Source organism: Xiphophorus hellerii, chromosome 10 (genome assembly GCF_003331165.1).
Source record: "Xiphophorus hellerii strain 12219 chromosome 10, Xiphophorus_hellerii-4.1, whole genome shotgun sequence".
Lineage (NCBI taxonomy): Eukaryota > Metazoa > Chordata > Actinopteri > Cyprinodontiformes > Poeciliidae > Xiphophorus > Xiphophorus hellerii.
The window spans coordinates 23,840,628-23,862,908 of NC_045681.1; the positions used below are offsets into that span (position 1 = coordinate 23,840,628).

At 42.1% G+C, this 22,281-nt stretch overlaps 3 protein-coding genes across 9 annotated transcripts in view; 2 read left to right on the forward strand and 1 right to left on the reverse strand.

The window, feature by feature from the left end:
• The window catches only part of slc38a10 (solute carrier family 38 member 10), a 40,915-nt gene extending 29,635 nt beyond the window's left edge, over nucleotides 1-11,280 (forward strand). For 3 of the 6 annotated variants that reach the window (XM_032574800.1, XM_032574802.1, XM_032574801.1), the window contains exons 11-19: nucleotides 487-593; nucleotides 1,779-1,932; nucleotides 3,839-3,997; nucleotides 4,076-4,480; nucleotides 4,568-4,654; nucleotides 6,142-6,162; nucleotides 8,053-8,193; nucleotides 9,295-9,849; nucleotides 10,000-11,280. In XM_032574800.1, the coding sequence (XP_032430691.1) occupies nucleotides 487-593; nucleotides 1,779-1,932; nucleotides 3,839-3,997; nucleotides 4,076-4,480; nucleotides 4,568-4,654; nucleotides 6,142-6,162; nucleotides 8,053-8,193; nucleotides 9,295-9,849; nucleotides 10,000-10,625 (2,255 nt within the window). In that variant the 3' untranslated portion in view covers nucleotides 10,626-11,280. The remainder of the gene's footprint in view (nucleotides 1-486; nucleotides 594-1,778; nucleotides 1,933-3,838; nucleotides 3,998-4,075; nucleotides 4,481-4,567; nucleotides 4,655-6,141; nucleotides 6,163-8,052; nucleotides 8,194-9,294; nucleotides 9,850-9,999) is intronic. The other 3 variants (XM_032574803.1, XM_032574805.1, XM_032574804.1) reach the window with 3 other exon arrangements.
• ndufaf8 (NADH:ubiquinone oxidoreductase complex assembly factor 8) lies at nucleotides 11,158-12,653 on the reverse strand. The gene is made up of 3 exons (XM_032574809.1): nucleotides 12,372-12,653; nucleotides 11,506-11,616; nucleotides 11,158-11,416 (listed from the first exon to the last, which is right to left on the reverse strand). The coding sequence occupies exons 1-3, from the start codon at nucleotides 12,450-12,452 to the stop codon at nucleotides 11,396-11,398; spliced, it is 213 nt and encodes a 70-aa protein (XP_032430700.1). The 5' UTR covers nucleotides 12,453-12,653; the 3' UTR covers nucleotides 11,158-11,395.
• Nucleotides 12,654-12,800: 147 nt separating this feature from the next.
• Nucleotides 12,801-21,667, forward strand: tepsin (TEPSIN adaptor related protein complex 4 accessory protein). Of its 2 annotated transcripts, XM_032574807.1 has the most exons (13): nucleotides 12,801-12,915; nucleotides 13,190-13,262; nucleotides 14,613-14,704; nucleotides 14,777-14,870; nucleotides 14,966-15,033; nucleotides 15,534-15,615; nucleotides 15,702-15,773; nucleotides 15,898-16,086; nucleotides 16,365-16,548; nucleotides 18,244-18,357; nucleotides 18,457-18,535; nucleotides 19,222-19,356; nucleotides 19,440-21,667. In XM_032574807.1, the coding sequence occupies exons 1-13, from the start codon at nucleotides 12,877-12,879 to the stop codon at nucleotides 20,046-20,048; spliced, it is 1,830 nt and encodes a 609-aa protein (XP_032430698.1). In that variant the 5' UTR covers nucleotides 12,801-12,876; the 3' UTR covers nucleotides 20,049-21,667. The 2 variants fall into 2 exon arrangements, with proteins under 2 accessions (XP_032430698.1, XP_032430697.1); XM_032574806.1 differs by having other exon boundaries at nucleotides 18,244-18,535.
• The last annotated feature ends 614 nt before the right edge of the window (nucleotides 21,668-22,281 follow it).

Here is a 22,281-nt window from a genome sequence, read left to right on the forward strand (position 1 = left end):
CTGTTTCTATAAGAAGGCCTGCTTCTATGGAAGCCCATATCTCATAGTCATTACTTTGACTCAAAATTATGACTTAGGAAATCAAAATTATGACTGAATCTCAAAAATGATGTCTTTAAAAGTTGAAATTATGACTTTGTATCTCGTAATTGACTTTGAAAATCGAAATTATCACTCTGTATCTCAAAATTGACTTTGAGAGTCAGTTTTCAAAAGACACAAAATTATGACTTTGTCTCATAATTATAGCTGAAAGTTGAAATTATAACTTTGTATATCATAAATATGACTCTGAAAGTTGTAATTATGACTGAATCTCAAAATTATGACATTGAAAGTTGAAATTATGACTTTGTAGCTTATAATTATGACTTTTAAAATTGAAATTCTGACTTTCTGTTGGGCTTTTCTTTTGTCTGCCATGGTGGAAATGGCCTCCCACATCCTGGTGACCTGCTGCTCATCTCTGTGTTTCTCTCTTAACAGTGGAAACCATCCTGGGTCTGACCGGTGCCACCATGGGCAGCCTCATATGCTTCATATGTCCCGCTCTCATCTACAGGAAGATTCAGAAGAATGGCTTCATTTCTCAGGTTTTTCCTTCTTGCAAAGTGTATTCATCCTGTTGAACTTTGTCACGTTTCATCATAACGCCACCACAAACTTTAAAGTTGTTCTGCTGAGATTTTAGGCGGTAACCAACACAGAGCAGGATTATACACGAGTTTTTTTTAGTTTTCACAGTTGAAACTCTAAATTTGTATTCATGACACACTAAATATCTACTACAGGTGATTTGTTGTTATTTTTGAAGAACCAGCATTTTTTTGTTCTCTTTATCGATTTTTAAATTAAAGAAAAAGCTTTATCAAAACTTGCAACATAATAATAACAAATGTACATGTAAAAATGATTACTGACACTTTGTGTCATTCTGTTGTGGAAGTTCAGATCAACTATTACACGAGGATCACCACTCTCATATAAACATCAGATTTGTAGATCTGGTGTTTCTGGTGCATGACAGATGCTACGTTCATAGAACAACTGGGACTTGTATCCAACTTTTCCACAACAGTCTAAATGGCCCAATTTCAATCTTTTCACCCCTCACAAAATCTAATTTGTGCAGCTTCCGTATGTGCGACTAATTCGGATGCGTGTCTGGTTGTTTTAAAAGTGTCTCCAGTCACAACGTTGCATTTAATCAGATTTTTACGTTGTTGACGTGAGACGTGCGTCATAATTCTGCACCAGAAGAAGCCAGGCCAAACAATTTCTGAAAAACAAAATCAGAATCATGAAATTGTGACAGAAGTTTGTTCCACTGAAGTTCCTCCACACTTGGCTCTGATTCCACGTCCAAACAGACTTCTCAACAGAACCTGCAGCTTGTGCTCCACAAAAGGCCGTTATTAGTTGTTCGGTTTTTTTGTTAGCTTCCCTCGTGTTGTTTTGATCTGGTCACAGTCCTGTAAGCTCCCACTGCTTTAAAACCCAGCCATAAACGTTGGCGTCCCTTATTACTTCAACAGCGCGCTGCTGTGTGACGTCTGCATTCTTCTTCTGCGCATTCAGGTCGTGTCATCCAGTGGAATGAAGACAAATTGCAATTAATAAATCAGAATTGAGCATCAAGACCTGCTGTGTGAATGTAGCTTAATAGTTATCTTGTTGCCTGATTGTGCATCTCTACAGGGTTAAATGGTGGCTAAATGTGAAACACTTTGAAGAGGGGTAAATACTTTTGGTAAGCTGTGTGTGTGTGTGTCCTGTAGCTGGTCCTCTGCGTTGGCCTGGGAATCCTCCTGATCAGCACCTTCACCACGCTCTCCGTCTCCAGCAGCAGCCCCAGCTACAAAGTCCCGGCTCCTCCTCCCCCGGCACCCAACAGGAACATGGCGCCTCTACCAAACCTCCCCGACCCGCACGGTAAAGATCACGACTTCCTCTAATGGCTGCCAGACACTTAGCCACTTGATGGACTGTAAATGAAAGTGGTTTTCTAATGAGCCGTGGAAACATTTACCTCAGCGGGCCGGAGCCGGGGCCGGGGCCGTCTGCTGAGTGTGAGATTGGCCAGCACCACTGCATGTCATTATTTTCTGTAACACGCACCAGCAACAGAAAGGAGATGCTTGTTTTTTGTTTTGCTTTCAAATTCCAAAGGCTTGTGCAGCAGACTAAATGAGCTTTGTAGAGAAAAAATGGATCGGAGGCAAAGAGCTATTGAGATTAAAACAAAAGCACAGAGCAGCAGCAGAAGAATGTTATTTTTTTCTATTTCCCTGAGAAGAAAAGAGACAGACAGGGTGACTGGTAGTCAGACAGGCAGGCAGGCAGGCAGGGTGAGAAGATAACCTCTTGATAATATCTGAAAGCAGCGCTCAGTGCTTGACATTGATGAAGCGGGATTGATGCCCTTCAAACTCCAGCAATTTCTCTCAGCCCCTCTGCCTCTGTTCATTTCTCTTACCAGCCCCCAACCCCTTAAAACACACCATGTTCAGCCTCCTCTACCCTCAAACCTCGTGTGGCAGCTAGAAAATGACTGCAGGCTCAACCTGTACAAAGCAAATGGATGCTGTGGGCTCAGAGGGAGATGAAGAAAACCAACGAGACCCGGAGAACATTGTTTTTATCTGGGTTTGCTGTTTTGGGGTAACACATGAGTAAGAATAGTCATGAACTTCACAGTTCCTCATTATAAAAAAAACACAAACAACAAAACAAGACAAAAACATATTTTTCCTATTTATTTCCTCTAAGTTGTTTATTTTCTGTTTATTATAGGGTGTCAGCGCATCTTCAAAAAGTCTTAAGATTAAATTAAGGCATCTAAAACAAAGATAAAATATGTAAGTTAGCTACGTTAATCACAGTTCTTAAATTTTGTAGAGGCAGGTCTATTTATTCTCATATGTAGGTATGTATGGTATAAAGATTGGTTTATTTTTCTGGTGGGACTTTTCTGTCCTTCAAAAGTTTGAGTCGCACGCAGACATCTTTATTCCGTTCTGTGACTCGAGGTGGTTGAGGCTACCGCTAACTAGCTGCTAATAAGCCCTTGCTAGCTAGCTTTTTTCCTAAGTGCCAGTTGGCCAGACGAGTCGACGTCCGATTTTGCCACCGAGTCATTTCTGTTGCCATAACCCGTTCGATTCTACGTGCATTCTGTGCAAAAAGTGCTTGGCACTACTATATAAAAGTGACGCAATTTCCTTTTGTACATTTGTATCGTGATACAGGTCTTTAATTTAATTCTTAAAAGTCTTAAAATTGAGTTGGTAAAACATGCAGAAGCCTTGTATGATCCTTATGGAGCAAACAATCCACCTGCTTTCTGCTGGTTTTAAACCGTGTTCCCTTTTACTCTCTGAGATGAGGCGTCAGATATGTTGTTTTTGCATTTGCTGCCACCTAGTGGATCTTTTGAAATCAGCAGTTTGAAAACTAAAATACAGATGCGTCTTTATAAATTGTATTATCAAAAAATGTATTAATTTTAGCAGTTTAAATCAAAAAGGGGAATTTGTATTTTATGTAGATTAATTACACACAGAGCATGTACATTCTAACATTCTTATGATGATTATGGCTGACAGTTAAAACCCCAAAATTAAAATTTAGCACAAGACCAATAATAAGTTAGACAGAGGGTCATTTACAAGCCACAAACAAAAGTGCTCTGGAAGCAAGCTTATTGGTGGAAAGTTAAGTGGAAGGAAAAAGTAGCTTGATTTTCAACACAAATTAACACAAACTATATTAGTGCGTGTTGAGTCTCAGTAACATACTGCAGGTGTTTGAGTTGATAAAGTTTTTCTTGTCCTCACAGATGATGCTGTGGTCAAAAAACCAGTAGAAATAGAGAAGCCTGTTCTTCCAGAAGGGAATGAGGTGCGGCCCGCGGAGAGAGACGCCGAGCCCCCCCAGATCAAAGGGCCCGTGGAGAGGAAGGAGGAGGAAGTGGTGCAGCTGGACCGCCCCGAAGCCGGTAAGGAAGCTGAAGCAAACTGTGAAACGGAGCGGATCCGGAGCCGTTTACGACCGCTGTCTGTTTGCTCTGCCACAGTTGTGCCCGAGGGGGAAGCCCACCGCCACGAACCGCCCATCCCTCAGGACGAAGTGAGGGTCAACTCCAGGAAGGACAAACCAGAGCTTGAAGAGAAGAAGCAAGCTGAAGAAGGGCTCAAAGCAGAGCAAGAAAGGGATGAGCCGGGGCCCGACCTCAAGAAAGACGACAGGAAAGAACGAAACGCCGAAGAGGCTGCTGGAAGAAAGGAAGAGGGGAAGGCGGGTGGTCCGGTGGCGTCCAATGAGGTGCTGGAGAAGCCGGTCAGAGAGGTGGGCAAGCAGGACTCTGCTGCACTCAAGGAGGCGGAAAAACCTGCCAAAGATGCTGCCAACGACAATGCAGCTGTAGCAGCCAATCAGGCAGCAGAAGCACCAGCCAAAGAAGCTAATGCTGCAGAAAAGGGTAAAGATTTAACAACTGGCAATATAGGGAATATGCAGCAATTCCTTCTTGTATGTTTTGTCCAACTTCTATGAAATTTCTGACCAGCTCCACCTGCTGAAGGAGAGCATCACCCTGTGGCAGACGCTGGCGCAGCCGCAGACAGCAAAGACACTGCAGACGAGAAGATGGACGGTAGGTTCAGCTAATTTACTGAAGTGAAGTCAGAAAAAGTGAGATATGGAGAAAAATAACATGACAGAAGCAGCATACCAGAACCCAACCGGTCCAACCTCTGTTTTACTGTGGATGAAGCCTGTCGCAATTAAGCAATGAATTGATTAATCGCATAAACTAAGATGAGCTTCACTCGTGATGACTTAATATTTTTTAAAGTGAAATTTTGTTTACAGAGACTTCATAATCCATTTTATTTATAGTTTTGGTTGTAAGTGGTCTTTATTTCCATTTCATTTTTGATATTTCAAATGTATTCCAGTTGCAGTGTGAAGCGTTCTTTACAAGATCACAGTTATTGGTCTTTGAGAGAGCTAGCTGGCAGCATTGTTCCATTACCAATATATGGCTTGAAAATGGTCTCAACAATATGATCATTTATCACAATAATTACTGGAGCAATTTCTTGTCCAGCAAAATGTGTTTTGGAGAGCAGTCTACATGTGCCTCTGTCCATTCTGAAAGCCTTAGAATATGTCATAATCAAACAGTATTTATTTAAAAAATGTTGAATAAGATGTAGGGAATTAATTTGGTGAATTCTGTTCATTAGAAAGTTAAATACTTAAGTATCCACACCCATTGAACTTTGTCACATTGTGTCGTGTTTCAAACTGGTCACATTTCTGTCTGTTTAGCTTTAGTTGCAGCCGGATGAGTATCTGGGAGGAGCACGATTAAAATGGTCAGACTCTCAGTTACTATATTTTAATAATAGAACATGCTTTGAAATAGTGCCTTGCTTGAAGGTCACAGAGGAAGCTGGAATTAAACCCCAAACTTTCTGACTACATCCCAGCTCTCCCCAAAACGACGGCTTTGTTTTTGGAAGGAAAGCGTTCCAGTTGATTTGAATCCAGTTCCAAGGCATCAGGCGCTTCTCTGAGTCATTTCTCATATTCTAAGGTGGAGTTTGCTGCTCCCTGTATTTAAGTTTATTTCCATGATGGGTTTTCCTTCAGAATTTCCTCAAGCATTTTCATCTACCAGAGCTGGTGGAGAGCGATACTCAACGTTTACGTAGCTTCCGTCCGCTGAAGCTAACAGGCTAATGATTTAAAATGAATGGAAAACAAAACCTGCAGGATAACTGAAACAATGTGCTGAGATAGTTGACCCCTCCGACGCTCTGATGTTCAGGTTCTGCCTCCCTACCTGTCCTGGTTTCCAGGTACATTTCTACCCATTTGGACAGTCAGAGGAAACCATGTCAGAAACCCGGCCTGGTTCCCGAACAGCTTCCTGGAGTTAAAATCTAACTTTGTTTCTTCTCTTCCTCTCTCTTTGCTTGCTGCACCAGAGGTGTTAGACACGCGGCGATCTGATTTTAGTTTGATTCTTGGCGCACTCGACTGTCTGATGTGGCTTGTTCACTCTTATACTCTGTTTACTTTTCTCCTCCTCTTTTCCTTTGTTTCCTTCTCTCTGGCGGATTCAAATGGCAGTGATAAAAAAGCTGGTCGCAGGTATGGACTCCCTCTTTCCTTCTAGTCTCTGTGTCACAGTCTGTCACCACACTCACGCATCAGCTGATCAATAATCATTACTTTAACATTTTACTAACTGCTGCATTAGTTGACAAATGGTCGTGAACGGAGATGCACCAAGATGGAGATGGTGGGGTTTTCAACTTCCTCTGCCCTGAATGGTGACTGGCTGGTCCAAGGAAAATTTCAAATCCTATTTTTAACAATGATACCAATTTGTTTATTGAACTTTTTATTTTTAATTATAAAAAAATTGCTGACATAATTCTCTTCCGATGGACAATGTTAATTACGACACAAAGTGTTGTTATTTTTATGCTCAGGCTTTTTCAATAAGGCGACTTTTATTGACAACTTTGCTGCACCTGAATCAAATGTTATTAATTAAACATAACGAGTGTTTTGAAAGAAAGTGACTCATATCCTGCTCTTATAGCTGAAAATAAATGTATTCTCTCAAGTCCAAAAGAATTTGAAAACTAGCTACCCTTCTTTTAATAAAGCAAAATCATTTTAAACGTTTGGATCTATGATGAACAAACATCCCTTTGCTACAAAAACCCAGCAACGAATCGGCCCACTTTCTACGGAGGCCCCTAAGGGACATGGGGGAAAATTTTGCTTTTGCGTTCCCTTACAATAAGCAAATATTGCTTAATGCATTATTTATTGGTCTATTATGTATAAAGTCAGAAATATCAATTTAAAATGTAACATTTCTGCACATTTAAAGAGCCTCAGTGAAAACCTGTTCATTCTTAACTCTTTGGTGCAAAAAATTGGAAATCAATTTATTCCCTGCATGTTTGTCTATTTGTGTAAGGCTGAGATGGAACTGCACATAAAAACAGCCTTTTAAACCATTCGGACTATCAACACAAGAGACACAATCAAAACTGTCAGATGACTTTATTACCCCGTGAAAATAACTCACAAATTGTCCAAATAGTTTGGATGTATTTTTTCTCTCTTTCCTTCTTAAGGAAAGTTTGTTTACATGTTTGACCCGTCTTGCTTTTTCATTTTGCACATATGTGTTTGTGGTGCATTTCTGTCCTACAGAAAAAGATATAAAACTTCAGATATCTCACAAATGAGATATTAACATGCATGGAAAAAACCTCACGAAAACCTTATGGCAGAAAGTACGGTGGCCACCGCGAGAAAGACTTTCCGTATTCAATTATGCCGCATGAACTGATCAGTATGTTATTGCAAGAGAACGCAAAACCTATTGCGAGTTAACACAGAAGTTTTGTGAAGGAATGCAATACTTTTGCAAGGTAACTCAAAAGAAAAAAAAATGTCCCCTAAGGGGCTTTGTAACTTTCTGCTTGATTATAGTTTCTTTTTTTAATAATTTTCTTGGCCTGCAAACACTTTTGACTCGATGATTTTGACCCACGCGACACAAAGTTGGACACCCCTGTCTTAGAGTTAGGGTAAAGCTGTACGTTCTCCGTGGAACACACAGTTAACTACTACCTTATTAATGCTAACCCATTAATCATTAATAATAGATACTACCTTTTTTGTTTTCATTCTAAAACAAAAGAAAGTTCAAATCCTTTTTAACAGCCACTGTTTCTCACACAGTGATGAATATAAATATTAACGGCTCTCGTCAGGAAGGCTACAAAAAAATGTCCATGTTTTCTAGATTTTGATGTATTTTGAAGAATCAAACTGCTAAATACTTGACCTGCAGGTGAACAACTGAACCTGGTGCATCTCTGTTAGTGAAGAAAGCCTCCATCCACCTTGTCCCCCAATGTGTAGCTTGAGTCCTCTCATTCCTGAGGGTGTGGTCTGTAACTCTGTACTCAGAAGTGCGTCTTGCCTCAGTTGGATGTGTGTGTGTCCGTGCAGAGGGCCAGCTGGACCACGCCGTGCTGCTGCAGGTGATCAAGGAGCAGCAGGAGCAGCAGAAGAGACTTCTGGACCAGCAGGAGAAGCTGCTGGCCGTCATAGAAGAGCAGCACAAGGAGATCCACCAGAAGCAGCCGGGCGGTGTGTACACACACCACACACACATCACTGCTGATTTATACATGTGCTGAGCAGCTGTGAGTAATCTTTCTTTGCATTGGCTGCGTTCGTTGACCATATAATTGCAAAATTTAACGTTTTGCTTAATGGAAACACTGCAATTTAAAAAAACAACTTGTTTTTCAATCAAAAGTTTTGGTGCAAGAATGAGGGTTATTTAAATTAATTTTTTGCCAGTATCAAAATTGGTTTATTTGGCAAAACTGCAATGGAAACACTTTTTGTTTTTTTTTGCATCACACAAGTCACATGATCAACAACTGAATATTGCCACTGGCGCAAACTACAAAGACGAAACCAGAAAGTTTCATGTATCATGACGCTGCGTATTCTTCAGTAATTTATTGCGTAAATAAACTTATTCATAGCCACTTTTAATTGTTTCTTGTTTAAAGGAAACATCACAACTGCAAAATTGTGCTTTTTGATGTTAGCAGAATTGTAGCCGTGTTTCCGTTAACCGTAGAATTATGCAAATCACAAAAAATATTTTACTTGATGGAAACGCAGCAGTGTCAAAAAAAAAAAAAAAAAGTTCTTTTTCGATAAATGTTTGCAGTAGGATGAGGCGGTTTTTCAACCGTGTCTAAATAGATGTATTTTGTAAAACTGCGACTTTTTCTGCATCACAAAATTCACGTGATCAACAACAGGATGTTGCTACTGGAGGAAACGATGATGAAAACGACAGGAAGTGATAGTAGGATGATGGTTTGTTTTTAAGGTTTTTCAATGTGCAGTTGGCTCCAGCAGAACTCACAGAATCACACAGTTCATCAAAAGCTGTGTGTCATTCCAACCTGCTGAATCCAGAACTCTTCTGTAAAATGGCCGACTGTAATTTCCCCAGAATGCTGCATATGTAGTCGCTCCCAAGTGGGCGGGGCTTGTTGCTCCAACACCTGAATAAGACGCCGACATCTCCTCTGATTGGCTGATAGATTGTTTAGTGCCATGACTTAATTATGAATATCTCTCATGTAAATGTTTAAATCCATCATTGCCATGATTTTAACGACTTATAGACAACAGTAATTCATTATTTATTTTTGTGTGTGTAAGGAGCTGCAGATGTTGAGGCAGAGAAGGGAGTCCAGGACGAAGGAGTGGGGAAAGCCAAAGATCCCGGCGTGGGATCAGACCTGAAGGCAGCAGCAGCTGGAGGACAAGATGCTGCTGCTGCTGGGGAGCAGAGAGCGGCTCCAGCTGGGGACGCAGCAGGCGAGGCCGCTAAAGAAGCTGCTGCTGCTGCTGCTGCCGCTTACAAGGAGGACGCCAAAGCTGCACCAGGAGGAGAGTCTCAGCAGCAGCAGAGCGAGCTGGGGGCCCGAGGGGTCCGGCTAGGGAAGAAAATATCCGCAGAGCCTCAAAATGATCAGGTGTCTCAGGTCAAAGACGAAGAAGGAAAACTCGATAAGGAAAAAGAAGCGATGGAAAACCTCAAAAAGGACACACTGGACAAGGACAAGCTGGATGGAGACGGAAATGAAAAGACCGCCGGTGAGAACGAGCTGGAAAAGGAAAAACTTCCGAGGGAGATGATAGAGAAGGAAGTCCAGCTGGCCAAGGAACTCCTGGAGGAGAGACGGGAGAAACTGCAGTTAGAAAGAGAGAGAGGTGAAAAGGAGAGGATAGAGAGAGAGAGAGCTGAAAAGGAGAGGATAGAGAGAGAGAGAGCTGAAAAGGAGAGGATAGAAAGAGAGAGAGCTGAAAAGGAGAGGATAGAAAGAGAGAGAGCTGAAAAGGAGAGGATAGAGAGAGAGAGAGCTGAAAAGGAGAGGATAGAGAGAGAGAGAGCTGAAAAGGAGAGGATAGAGAGAGAAGTGGAGGCGCGGGTGGAAAAGGAACGGCTGGAACGAGAGAAGAGAGAGAAGCTGAACAGAGAGCAGGAGCTCGCCGAGAAGGCAAAGCAATCTGAGAAGCTCCGGGTTGACGATGAGATCAACAAGAGAGCAAAGAGAAAGCAGGAGGCGAGGGAGACTCAGGAGAGGCTGGAGCAGCTGCAGCAGGTTCTAGAAGCCAGAAACGCCGAGGGAGACGAGGGCGAAGCTTTGAAAAAGGGAGGAAGAGACCTGAAAGAGAAAGCTTCCTCCGAGGCCGGCCCCGGAGCCGACGCTGACCCTGGGGCCGAGAAGCGCCTCCAGGGCTCCCACGAGAATGCCAGGGATCAGGGAGAGACGGATCTGAGGCGCAGGAAGAGAGCCCTGGGGCTCGGAGAGGCCGCAGAGCCCCCGGGGGACGCCGGAGGATCCAGAGGGGTCCACGGCCTGGAGCCCCTCCTGGAGCTGGGGGGCCCAGACCTGCATGCTGCCCTGGAGCAGCAGCTGCTGGCCGGGGGAGTGTTGCACTCCAGACAGATTAAACAGGCCGCAGTGGACGATGGAGCAGAATAACACACACACACACACACACACACACACACACACACTCCTCCTCTCCAGCTTTACAGCACAAACCTGCAGAACCTCAGAACGCCGCTGTCTTCATCAGCCTCTGATCCACAGCCGACCCAAAGTCTGCGCTACAGTCTGTAAATATTAACTTATTTTTGTCTGTTATGAACATTCTGGAAAGGTCACTGTGTAAATAGAAATATCTCTATGCAAAATCTGTCATTTCTGAGCAGGAATATTCTGTATTTAATGTTAATATTTGTGTGGATGGAACCCGCCTCTAGTTTTCACGCTGTGGTGTTTTTGTCAGTCCCTGTTGTTCTGTTGAACCCGGTTAAGGCTCTCCTGTGTGCATCGCAGCCTTATGAACGGCACAGCAGCTGAACGTAACTCTCTTCCTTGGTGCCTTCCCTTCAATATGCTGCAGAACAGACTAAATGTGCAATTTTTTCCCCACACTTTTTTTTTCTTTTCTCCCTTTACCTTCATTTTTCTACACAATAAGGATAAAATGAAGGCGATGAGACGTGGGGTTGGAAATCAAGTCTGTATTTTCTGGTCTCTCCTGTGACGATCAAGATCATTTTTACAAGCAGATTTTTCTATGTGTAATATTTTGCTTATAAAAAGATCCAATAAAATATATTCAACATTATTGATTGCTGGTTTGTATAAATATCGACTGAAATGAAGTAGTTTGTCTTCCCTATTATAACATCACATCAAAGCTCCACTTGGAAAGTTTTCTCCCACAGATCAGTCCAAATGTGTCATCTGGTTTTCTTCTTGGCCTGGGAAACAAATGATGAGAAAAGCTTTTCATTAATCAATAATTCTAAGTCCAATAACACCAATTCCACTATTGCGGACTGTAACTTACTGCGTTTGTAAAACAGGTCTTCAGTGCCTCAAACTCTGTAGCACACAGATCCTTCTTCAGCTCCTGTTTACTAGTTGTTGTAGCAGCAACACACTTCCCATAAACGGCTGCCTACGGCAAAGGAATAAAAAGAAACAAAAATAAGTCTTATTCATTTTTAGTCAAATTGCAGGGAATATTTAGTTTCACCTCTAAAGTGGAGTGTCCATTATTATTCACTCCAGTTATGGTGATTCGTCTATACAGCTGCGTATTAAGGTAGGGAAAACAAAACAGATTGAATTTCCACCACAAAAAAATAGACTTTGGTAATTTTCTATAAAACACTTGGAGGTTTCTGACAATGAAAAGCAGAAAATTGTATTATTTTCAAGAAAATATCTGGGTTTTTTGGTGGAAAAGTTTGTGTTTCCTTTCTATCTACGATGCCCCTGATTGTACTGTATGTCTATCAGGTTTGAACATCTAGGAAACTGAAAATTTTGCCCTTTCTTCTTTGCAAAAATAAAAAAAATTAAGCTTTGTTGGATTGGAATGAAGTTTTGGGAAGTTTTGCTATTAATCCCCCCCCCTTTTCTAAGTGCACCTCACGACACCTTTAATGAGGGAATTCGTATATTATGACCAATATCAAACTTATACAGGAATACAAAATGCTTTAAAAAGTGCATATGTTTGATATAAATTTAGTAAATGAGACTACAACCTTCAAATACATGTTTTAATTAATATTTTGTAGCCTAGGCCAGAATACACAGTTGAACAAACAATGTAAACAAAGAGTAACTGTAACCCAGTTTATCTGTTGGAACATCCTAATGAAGGACAAACATGTCATCAACAAGCCTCATCATGTTAGATCTTACCTCATCTGCACACTGAGCTAACAGTTCAGGGAACCGTCTCAGTCTCTCTCGGCTACGACTCCATACATTTGACCCCGACATGCTTTGTCCTTTGTGTTTCACATCAACAACAGTAAAAAAAAATAATAATAATAAAAAAAAGAAATTCTGTAGTGCCTACTGGTTTATTAAACCAGTAGGCAAAACCTGTTTAAAACAAAGATATCATCCAGTAGATAGTGTATTCGTGCCAGCCATGGACAGCGCCATGTTGCAATCTCATGAAGGAAAAAAGTCCGCCTGATACTCTAAGTCTGATTGGCTGACAGAGCTGTCAGTCAAAGTGATGCCTGTGAAAACGTCATGGGCAGGGAGCTTTTCTTTCTACCTGATTCGCTGATTCCCACGCTGAGAATAGACGTGAAGTATTCTATTTACTGCCTCCTGATTGGCTAGCTGTCAATGTTAGCCCCGCCTTCCCAGTTTAGCCGGAAAATGAGTGACACGCAGCTAGGACTGCTAAATCATGGCAGCATTTATGGAACGTTTATCTTTCCTGCAGAAAGTAAGTGAACTCAACTTGTGTTGAATGATGACCGAGCAGCTAACACGCTAGAGGAAGATGACAAGTAGGAGCTAGTGCTAGCTTGCTCTCCTTTAATCCTTTATCCTGCTTGTAGCTTCTTATTGCTAGCATTCAAGCTAAACACCTAAATAAACAAGTTTATCTTGACATATCTTATTCTGTTAGAGCTGAAAGTCACTGTGTTATTATATATATCACTATTAATGACTTTTCTGGCTCCTGTGTGTTAAAATCCTAATAATAATAATTTCAGATCCCCACCTTGATGAAGGCAACAGCAGATGATGAAGCTCCCTGTCCTGGCTACCTGTTCCAGGAGATTGGAAGTATCCTTGTCTGGCTGTTGGGTTCCTGCAGGGTTTTTTTTTCTTCCAAGATCTCAGAGCCTTCAGTGCTACACGGTTCCACTCAGCGTAAAAGTATTCAGTCCCTTTGAGCCCTTGCACATACAGCGGCATCATAGTGACACCCCAAACTTCTATGGATATGTTTTGGAGGGGATTTTATGTTAACGGCCAACATTAAAAATAATATTACATCTCGGGGGCTTTTTTCCCCCTTTTTACAAATTAAAGTCAGAACAATTCTTTCCTGTCTTTGCAGAATAATAGTATAGGAAGATGCTGCCATCACCATGGTTTCACCATTATGCAGTTTTACAACTGCAAAGTGTTTTTGCATGAAGGCCAGAAAAGTCCGTTTTGGTCCCACTTGACCAGAATGCATTCTGTTTCTTACATGTTTTGTGGCAAACTGTTAACAGTTGCTTTCTTCCAACAACGAATCTCATTCTGCCACTCTCATTAACTTATCTGACAGATTCTCCCATCTGATGCGTTTGTCTCTGCAGCTCCTCCAGAGCTGGTGGCCTCTTTGCTGCGTCTTTATTAATTCGTCCTCTTTCCACATTACGATGATAAATTGAGCAGTTTTCACTGAAATGTTTGGCCCCATAATTTGCCCGCTGGCCACACATTGGTCACCCCTTGTCTACAGGTCACTGTTTTTTTTGTTGTTGTTTTTTTTTTCTTTTCAGTACAGTGTTTAATACAATAGAAAATGATTTTAGTAGGACTGGATTATACAGCTGAACTTATCACTTATCACAGGTTTCATATCAGTCAATGTCCACAATTATTGATTAGTACTTTGTTTTAAATATCTGATGCACTCCCAAGCTGGTGGCGTGACCTTTCATTTTTTTAATCCAGTTTTCTCCGTTGTTTTTTTATTCTAAGCAGTTATGAGGCACAGTGGCAAAACATTAAGCTGCTGCTGCGCAAGTTACTCGACGGGTTGTTGCTAGGTAACCAAAGAGTGAGTAAGTTAATGTGAGAGGTGGAGCAACTAAAGCCTTATCTCTGCCTACATGCCCCAGAAGGCTGTGCAGATCTGAATTGGAGTTCAGTGAAATAATTGAATATTCTATCAATATCTGTTGATATTGATCATGGTTCTACCACAATATATGTTATTGATTTATTGTCCAGCCCTAGATTTCATGTAATCTACGTAAAGAATACAAATGCCTGCCACACTTTCCAGATATTTTTTTTCTAGAAAAGCTCTTTGACGAAATGTTATGTTTGATGTTTTAGATTATTTTCAAGCCCTGCTCATGTAGAGGGTGCTGCTCTTTATCAAAACAAACCTTTGACCTTTAACCCCGCTGTCAGAAATCTGCCACGAGTCGTCTGGTTATGGCCAGTGTTTGCTGGAATATCTCCTGGAGAGGCTTCAGGTGGAGTCGTGTCACGTCAAGCTGAAGGTGAGAGCGACCGGCGCCAGCCGCGCCTTCCTGTCCTCTCAGTTCCTGATGCCTCTCCTCTCCCCCAACCAGGTGCTGAAGATCTTCATCCATCTGTGCGGACACGGCTCAAAGCACTTCCTCACGGAGCTCAGAAGGAACTCCACCTTCATCCAGCAGGCGTCGAGTGAGCCCCGCCCCTCGATGCTTTCAGGAGCTTCGGGCTCCACGTACTTCCTGAACCGCAGCAGGTTGTTCACGTTCTGTAAACTTGCCTTTCAGTTTACAGCGGCGCTCCAGATCCTGTCCACGGCACGGCGCTGTACCAGAAAGTGAGGAGTGCAGCACAGGTGAGCCGCAGGATATCATCTGACTGTTACCACGGTTACAGTCAGATGATGGAGCATCCCACTCAGATCCTTCAGACTAGCCAGCAGCAATTAGCAAACAGCTGGTGGAACTGCATATCAGCTGATCTCATTATAGGAGCTACATCTCAGTGAAACACTGGTAGAAACATGGTTAAAGGGTTAATAGGGGAGCCATGTTGTGACAACTTCCTGAAGGCGGAGTTTCAGGAAGAACAAGTTTTTAAAGAGACAGAGGCCCAATTTAAAGGCGTTAAATTACAAAGTCAAATTTGAAATGCATAATTTTTATAACAACTGAAGGTAACATAGATACTTGATAAAATACATAATACTGCTCATTTAAATATATTTATGTATTCATTTATTTATGTATTTGCACTGCCTTCCAGAGCTGCTGTTTTTAAATGTCTTTGTGCTTTCTTTCACAATAAAGGGATTCTGATTCCAGTGACTGTAAGTTTGAACTGTTTTCTTTACAGGAAGTGGCCCGTTTACTTTTTACGGATGCAGTTTCCACCAAAGACAGCATCGCTCCTCCCACCACAGGCCCAGCATCTGTGGGTTAGTATATGTGGTATTTAAAAGAAGAGCTTTGTGATGTTTCACCTCGGAAACAATCACTTGTCAGTGTGTTTGTTTCCGTTCAGGAATGGGGTCAGCAGGCTCCCAAAGGTCGGGGTTGCAGGGATTCGGGTACAGTCCGGGGAAGCAGGGGACAGGTGAGGGACTGCGGTTTGTTGTTCAGTCTGTGGAAAGTTCTCCATGATGAAGCTGTGTCTCTCTGTGTGTGTGTGTGTGTGTGTGTGTGCGTGGGCGTATGTGTGTGTGTGTGTGTGTGTATAGGCAGCGACACCCTGCTGGATAAGATCCAGAAGGCTGCGGAGGTGGTGGCCAGCGCCGTCCTTCCTCCCACCGAGCACCAGGGCATCCGCTTGCATGAGAACCACTACAGGGCAGTCGTGGCGCCATCCGCACCCATAGAGGTCGCCGTGGCAGCATGCGCTTATAACCTGCCCACTCGCAGACCAAAAGGCAAGACATTTGTGTTGTTAGTTAAATTATTACTCCTTCAGCCTCTCAGTGTATTTGTTTCTGTTGTGGTGGTGAATAATTGCGATGTGGACAACGACCCTGAACATACAGCATATTCATGTGTTAGAATGACCCAGTCAAAGTCCCAACCTGTGAACCAGTGCAGCAGCTTAGACGATAAACCAACTTTCTACGTCTTCTGAGCCGATGCAGCCCTGGCGCCATGGTAACGTAAAGAGAAATAAGTCCCTTCGCTGTGTGTCCCTTCACCGCCACAGCCAGCCAGCGATGCCCGGGCCAGGTGGGGGGCGGCTGGGAAGAGACGGACAGCAGCAACGGCTCCTCTCACAACTCCTCACAGGACATGGCCGCCAACAGCACAGCTTCTGCTGGCAGCAAGTCAGCTGGCAGCAGGAGCCAATCAGGAGCCAGCAGAGAGAGTAACGGGGACCCCTCTGAACGGTCAGTAGCTGCTGTTAAAGTCCGTTAGCTGGACATGTTGTAACTGAGTTCTACATATGGAGTGAATATGTGTCTCCGCCTCTGCAGAACTCATCTAACTATATTTGGTCACATTTTATTCCGTCGTCTGTGTTGATTTAACCAAAAGACAGGATCAAATCCAGACCCAGTGGAGACAATACTAGGGAGAAGCACACACATCTGTTTTCATTGTTTAACCACGTTTAGGAGGGTTTTTTTGTTATAAACTATGAAAAGCTGGGATTTTCTTTTGTGTAAACTTGCTCAAGACAAGCCTGAACCTCCACTGTCGGCTGATACTTACTAGATACGCACCGATCCACTTCTTTCACTTCCAATACCGAAGTTATTGGAGGTGTTATTGGTTTAGTATCGGCCGATACCAAACTGGTACAGAAAAACCTGAAATTGACTTAAAACGTTTCTTTTTTTAAACAGACATAAATGTACTTGATTACTAATTCATTTGCTAACTTTGCCCCAATACAGCACACTGAAATACAACAATAACTTTACAAGCTAACAAACATGTAAAAACAACTTTAATTTGTTCCATCAGTGCAATTAGGAGGAGAACAACCAATGTAAAATAAAAAAGAAAGAAACTGAAACTGATAAAATTAGTGGGTAGGTCACCTTGGTGAAACATTCAAAAAATAAACTGAAACAAATTTTTCAAATGGTTCAGAAAGGGCACTTAGGAATTCTAAATATAATATAAAATAATAAAATAAATAATAAAGCATGAAATCTCTGAGTTTTTACACTGTTAGTCACTTTTGTTGTCTGTGCATTGTGCGCATTCAAGTCTCTTAAGTCCTCCATCTGAAAGTGAAATTTACAAAAATGTGCTTTTTATCATTTTGTTTATAATTTATTGTGAAAAATTTTGATTTAAAATTGTCACCATAAATTTCAATTGGCGTTTAAAAACAGACTAAAATTTTATTATTTTCTCCCCTGTTTTTTTTTTTTTTTTTCACCAGAGCATCAATAAATATCAGTAAATTTGAAAATATGATTAAATGACGTTTCATTTAATCATTTTAGTGACATAAATCATGGTTAAGTAAGCGCCGTCCCGATTATATCACATGTGAATGTTTTTCAACATGGCGCTATGACTGTTTCGCCATGCAGTTACCTGAAAATCTTTTGTATCACTTTTGTCATTATCACACTAGTACTTCAAACAATAATGATAAAATGCTAAGTCCCTGTCGATCATCCCCATTTGAAATCTAATGACTCAAACACTTTAATTTCTCTGAATATTTAGTGAATAATAATAACTCATTTCTTTTGTTCAGTAACATAAGACTTCTTTTTATTCCAGTGGCTTTCATGCTTTTTTTCCCCCACTGAAGCTCTCTGTGTCCAGCTCGTCTTTAACCAGCTTGTCCACTTCAAAATGTTCTGAATTTGAATGAGAACAAAAAAGTCATGTTTTCTGGACACAGATCTACCAGGGGAGCCGCATCATGCTCGCCTCTTCAGCTTCTTGCGTGGTTCTTCTTGGAACTGGCACAGAACAGCCTCTGCTCTGGTTGCCCGGGTGATCTGGCTTTTGCTCAGATAGATCATGAGACCCAAAATGCCTGGACTATAGCTGAACCAAACCAATAAGATATTAGTATTGCATTGCTCTGTAAAAGCCTTGCTCTCCACATGTAGGACTGAAGCGCTGCAGCTGGGGGACTGTGGTCAGGAGATGGCTTTGATCAGCAGACTGACCGAAGGATCCAAAGTTTTCCTGACCAGAGAGGAGAGTCAACATTTCCTGAAAGAGTCTGTGCTTCTCTTCTTCTTCAAACTGCTCTGTCTCTCTCTCTCTCTTTCTCTCTGCTTTGTGTCGTCTACGCTAATGTCTCTTTCTGTCCTTCTCAGGTGTTCTACTCTTAATTGTGAAGTTGTGGTGGAGTTGCTCTCAAGCAAGCTTCAAGACCTATCGTACACAGTTAAGATGGTAATAGAAACACTTCACAGAGGCAGGGGGTGCACCGATAAATTGGGGCCGATTTCCTTCATTTTGGGAGATCGGTGACGGGTCGATTCTTGAGAAACCGATCTAATCTACCAATCAAATCCAGGGTTTCTTCTACATGTAACTGACTGGCGTAAAATAAAAGCTGCCAAGAATTTAAATATTATGAAGCGTTAAAAGTTACTTTATTTTTCAAAAACCAACCCTGTCGGCTCTTGCCTGTCTGGCTGCTAAGTTACCTACTGCGCGCTGCGTTGCTCTCAGAGTGAAGAAAAACTAGAGGCGATTGTCCGAAGCACAGGGAGAGAAAAGGTGAAATAAATGTACCTAACGAAGGTTAAGTTGAATCCATTTTTAGTTCAAGCTTGTGAAAACGCCCCTAATGTTAACGTATGTTGGATTTGAACGGCAGTGACGTAGTTAATAGATATAGTTTGTAGTGTTCAGACACGTTTTGAAGGCTCCCTGGTCATGGTATTTAATCAGGGTGGTGACACCCCACTGATACCAACTTAGTGACTTTTCAGACCAAAAACAATTCATTGCAATTCCAAAATCGGAATGAGCAGGTCAGACTATTTAAAGATCGGTGCATTCCTTCTGACAAGCCTCCTGTCTGCTGTGTGGAGTTGTTCTTCCTGTGAACCTGTGGTCCTCTAACCCCGCAGCGGGCTCTGTGTGCGGTCGCCTGCCTCATGACCTCCGACCTTCTTGCTCTGGAGCAAATATTCAGAGCGACTCAGCTCAGACTCTGCCAGCTCAGTGAGGGCCCTCCAGGACCGGTGGCCAACAAGGCTACCAAGGTAAGAGAGGAAGACGGGGAAGGGAAGGGCTGAGAGGTCAACAGGGTTTGAGATTAGGTGGAATGCTTATCATCTCTCTCCAGATACTGCGACAGTTTGAGGCTCTGATGGGCGGACCGCTACACGCCACCAGACAAAACCCGGCGCAGAGCAGCCATCAGGCAACGCCTAATCAGTGTCACCCCTCTGCACACTTGGAGAGCTCAGACGCAACAAACTCAGCCGACACCTTCTCTGGACCTAATGAGTCTGAGCTCTCGTCCAGCATCATCCAACCGCAAAATCTCCCGTCTTCGTCTTCCAGTCTGGATGAGAGTTGGAGAGGCTCGACGTTAGAGCAAATGGACGATCTGGCCGGCAATAAGGTCGAGTCGGTTAGGACTGCTGGAGACCCAGAGCTTACCGACAAAGAAAGTCCCTGTCTTACCTCTGAACCCGAGAGTATGCCGGCCAATCAGAGCAGCCTGAGTCTGTTTAGTGGAATGGAGCTGGTGACCAGGGGGGCGGCGCCGTGCGGACGAGGCGTCCCGCACGCAGAGTCCGACAACACAGACGAGAGCGGACTTGACGCTGAATGTTCACAGAACTCCTCCGTGGTTTGGATTGAAGACAGAGAGGAGGAACCTTCAGGCTGCAGTCCGGTCTCATCGGATCCAGAACCAGTGTCCGTTTTCTCCTTTCTCAACTCTTGACTACCTGCTACACTTCTGTTCTATGCTGATGTCAAATATATAGCCTTTCAGAAAGGGTTATTTTAACTTATTTTTTATTTTAACCACTTATAACTTTACCCCACGTGCAGCCAGTCAGGCATAACATTATGACCACCAATATGGATTTTTAATTGCACCTTTCTGGCCAATCACCAATCTTTAAAAAGCTTGACCTACCGAGTCAGATTTTGGCCGATACCAATTTTGCTATAAGAGATACCTGGTAGTACCTGGTAAACTTTATGCTCACAAACAACACCTACAGATGCCTTATCGATCGGGCTGTTTGCTTGTAGGAATAGCATGAACTGAGTTCTGTCCATTTTTGTCAGGATTAACCAATTTTAGTCAGCAACCATGTTGAGTAAAAAGCATCAAGATGATGCTGGAACAGGCGTTTTTCAGGATCCATATGGGGAAGTGTCTTCTGTTCTAGCAGGCCTGACTCTAGAGCCTTTATTTGTGTCCATATTTTTAAAATATCTTATTCTTTTTGATAACTGTGGGAAAACTATCGTAATTTGTTTCTCATCGTCAACAATTCAAAGGATTTCCGGCTCAAAGTCCCTTTGAGGCCTTTATAGTCAAGTCCTCAAGGGCCAGCATCCTTCATCTTTTAAATGTGTCCCCTGTCCAACACACCTGAGTCAATAGCTAAACTACATCCTCTGTATGAAGTCAAGTTGTTCAAAGTGACCTAAAAATGTGACTTCAGGTGGTTTGAAGCAGAGTCTAAAAGAGGACCAGAGTTTGACACCTGCGCTTTAAAGGATCTTGGTGCCAGACACCAGAGCACACCCTCAGTTGAGTCCATGTCTTAACTGGTTGTGGCTGATGAACACACTACTTGACAAGGGTCATATTATTATGCCTGAACAGTGTCCCTGTTAGATTAAGTTTTTTTTTTGTCTGTTTGCTGCTTTCAACAACAATCTCAGTCAAGAGTCGGACTTGGAAAACTACAGAGAAGCATGTCTGTCCTGACGGGGGGCTGAGGGTTTGCAAACTTCGATGCCTTAGGTTTATTTTCTGTGAAGTATTATAACAGCTGGGGTTGTATGAAATAACGGGATATCAACATGCCTTACAATGTTGAAAGGCAGTAAGCACAGAATCAGAGATTCAGAGAACAAAGATTGTTTTTCAGCTCATGGTTGCTTTATCTCAGGATTCTTTTTGTGTTTTTTTTTAAGTAACAACCAACACCTCTGGTGCATGTTGGGAACCTCCTATTTGTGATTTGCACTACAGATGCTTTTCTTTTAACCTCAAACCTTGGAATGAAATTAGTCTTCCATATGTTTTGTTACTAAGTTGTTATGTGGGTGTTAATATTTCTTTACATGAGGAAAATGTCTGAATAATTGTAGTTGAAAGGTTGTAATGTGCATGATTTAAAATTGAATGGATTATTTTTTTATATTTGGGGTTCTGAGTGTTTGAAGCATCTGCAGTCTCTTCAAATGTCACGTTACATTTACAGACTACAGTAAAGTGCAGTACAACTTTATGTAAAAAAATAAACTGCTTCAGTGAATACAAGCCATGCTGCTGAACAATAAAACATGCTGTACTTTTGCTACAGCACAACCGCTTCATAAATGCTTATTTGTTGCTGCTCAAGACAAACTCTAAACTTAAATATTTAAGAGGAACGCATAAAAAATTAGCCGTGATGCTTGAAATAAAGTTCTTTCAGGTTGCTTTAAATAATTGTGTGCCCTTTTGTGTCAAACACCAAAACATCACATCAGATTTGAAATGAGGTTTTAGCTTAACAGTTAGCTTAGCATAGGACGTTGTAGTTACTACATTCAAGGTTTAAAAATGGATGCTTTTAAAACCAAAAGTCCAGTCCCTCTCTGACGTTTAGATTGTGTAGACTGGGGTTCTCACATATTATGGTTATGTGCAGCCATGTGCATGTGAGCAGATTTAAAAAAAAAAGAAAGGAAAGGTACAGAATCCTCTTCAGAATCTGTTATGAATCTTTGTTCACTTTAAAGAATCTTTGTTCACTTTAAGTTGAACAAAGTGTTTAGTCATTCCTGACTTTCTGTTTCTCTGGGGTAAAACAGCAGAAGCTGTGTTTCCATTACAAATGTGTGCCCATCTTTGTCGCTGTTCCGCTAGTGTCGAAAAAACACGACTCCGCATTGCAGTGTCTCCATTACACAAGAATAGCAATTAAAAATCGCACGTGAATAAGTTT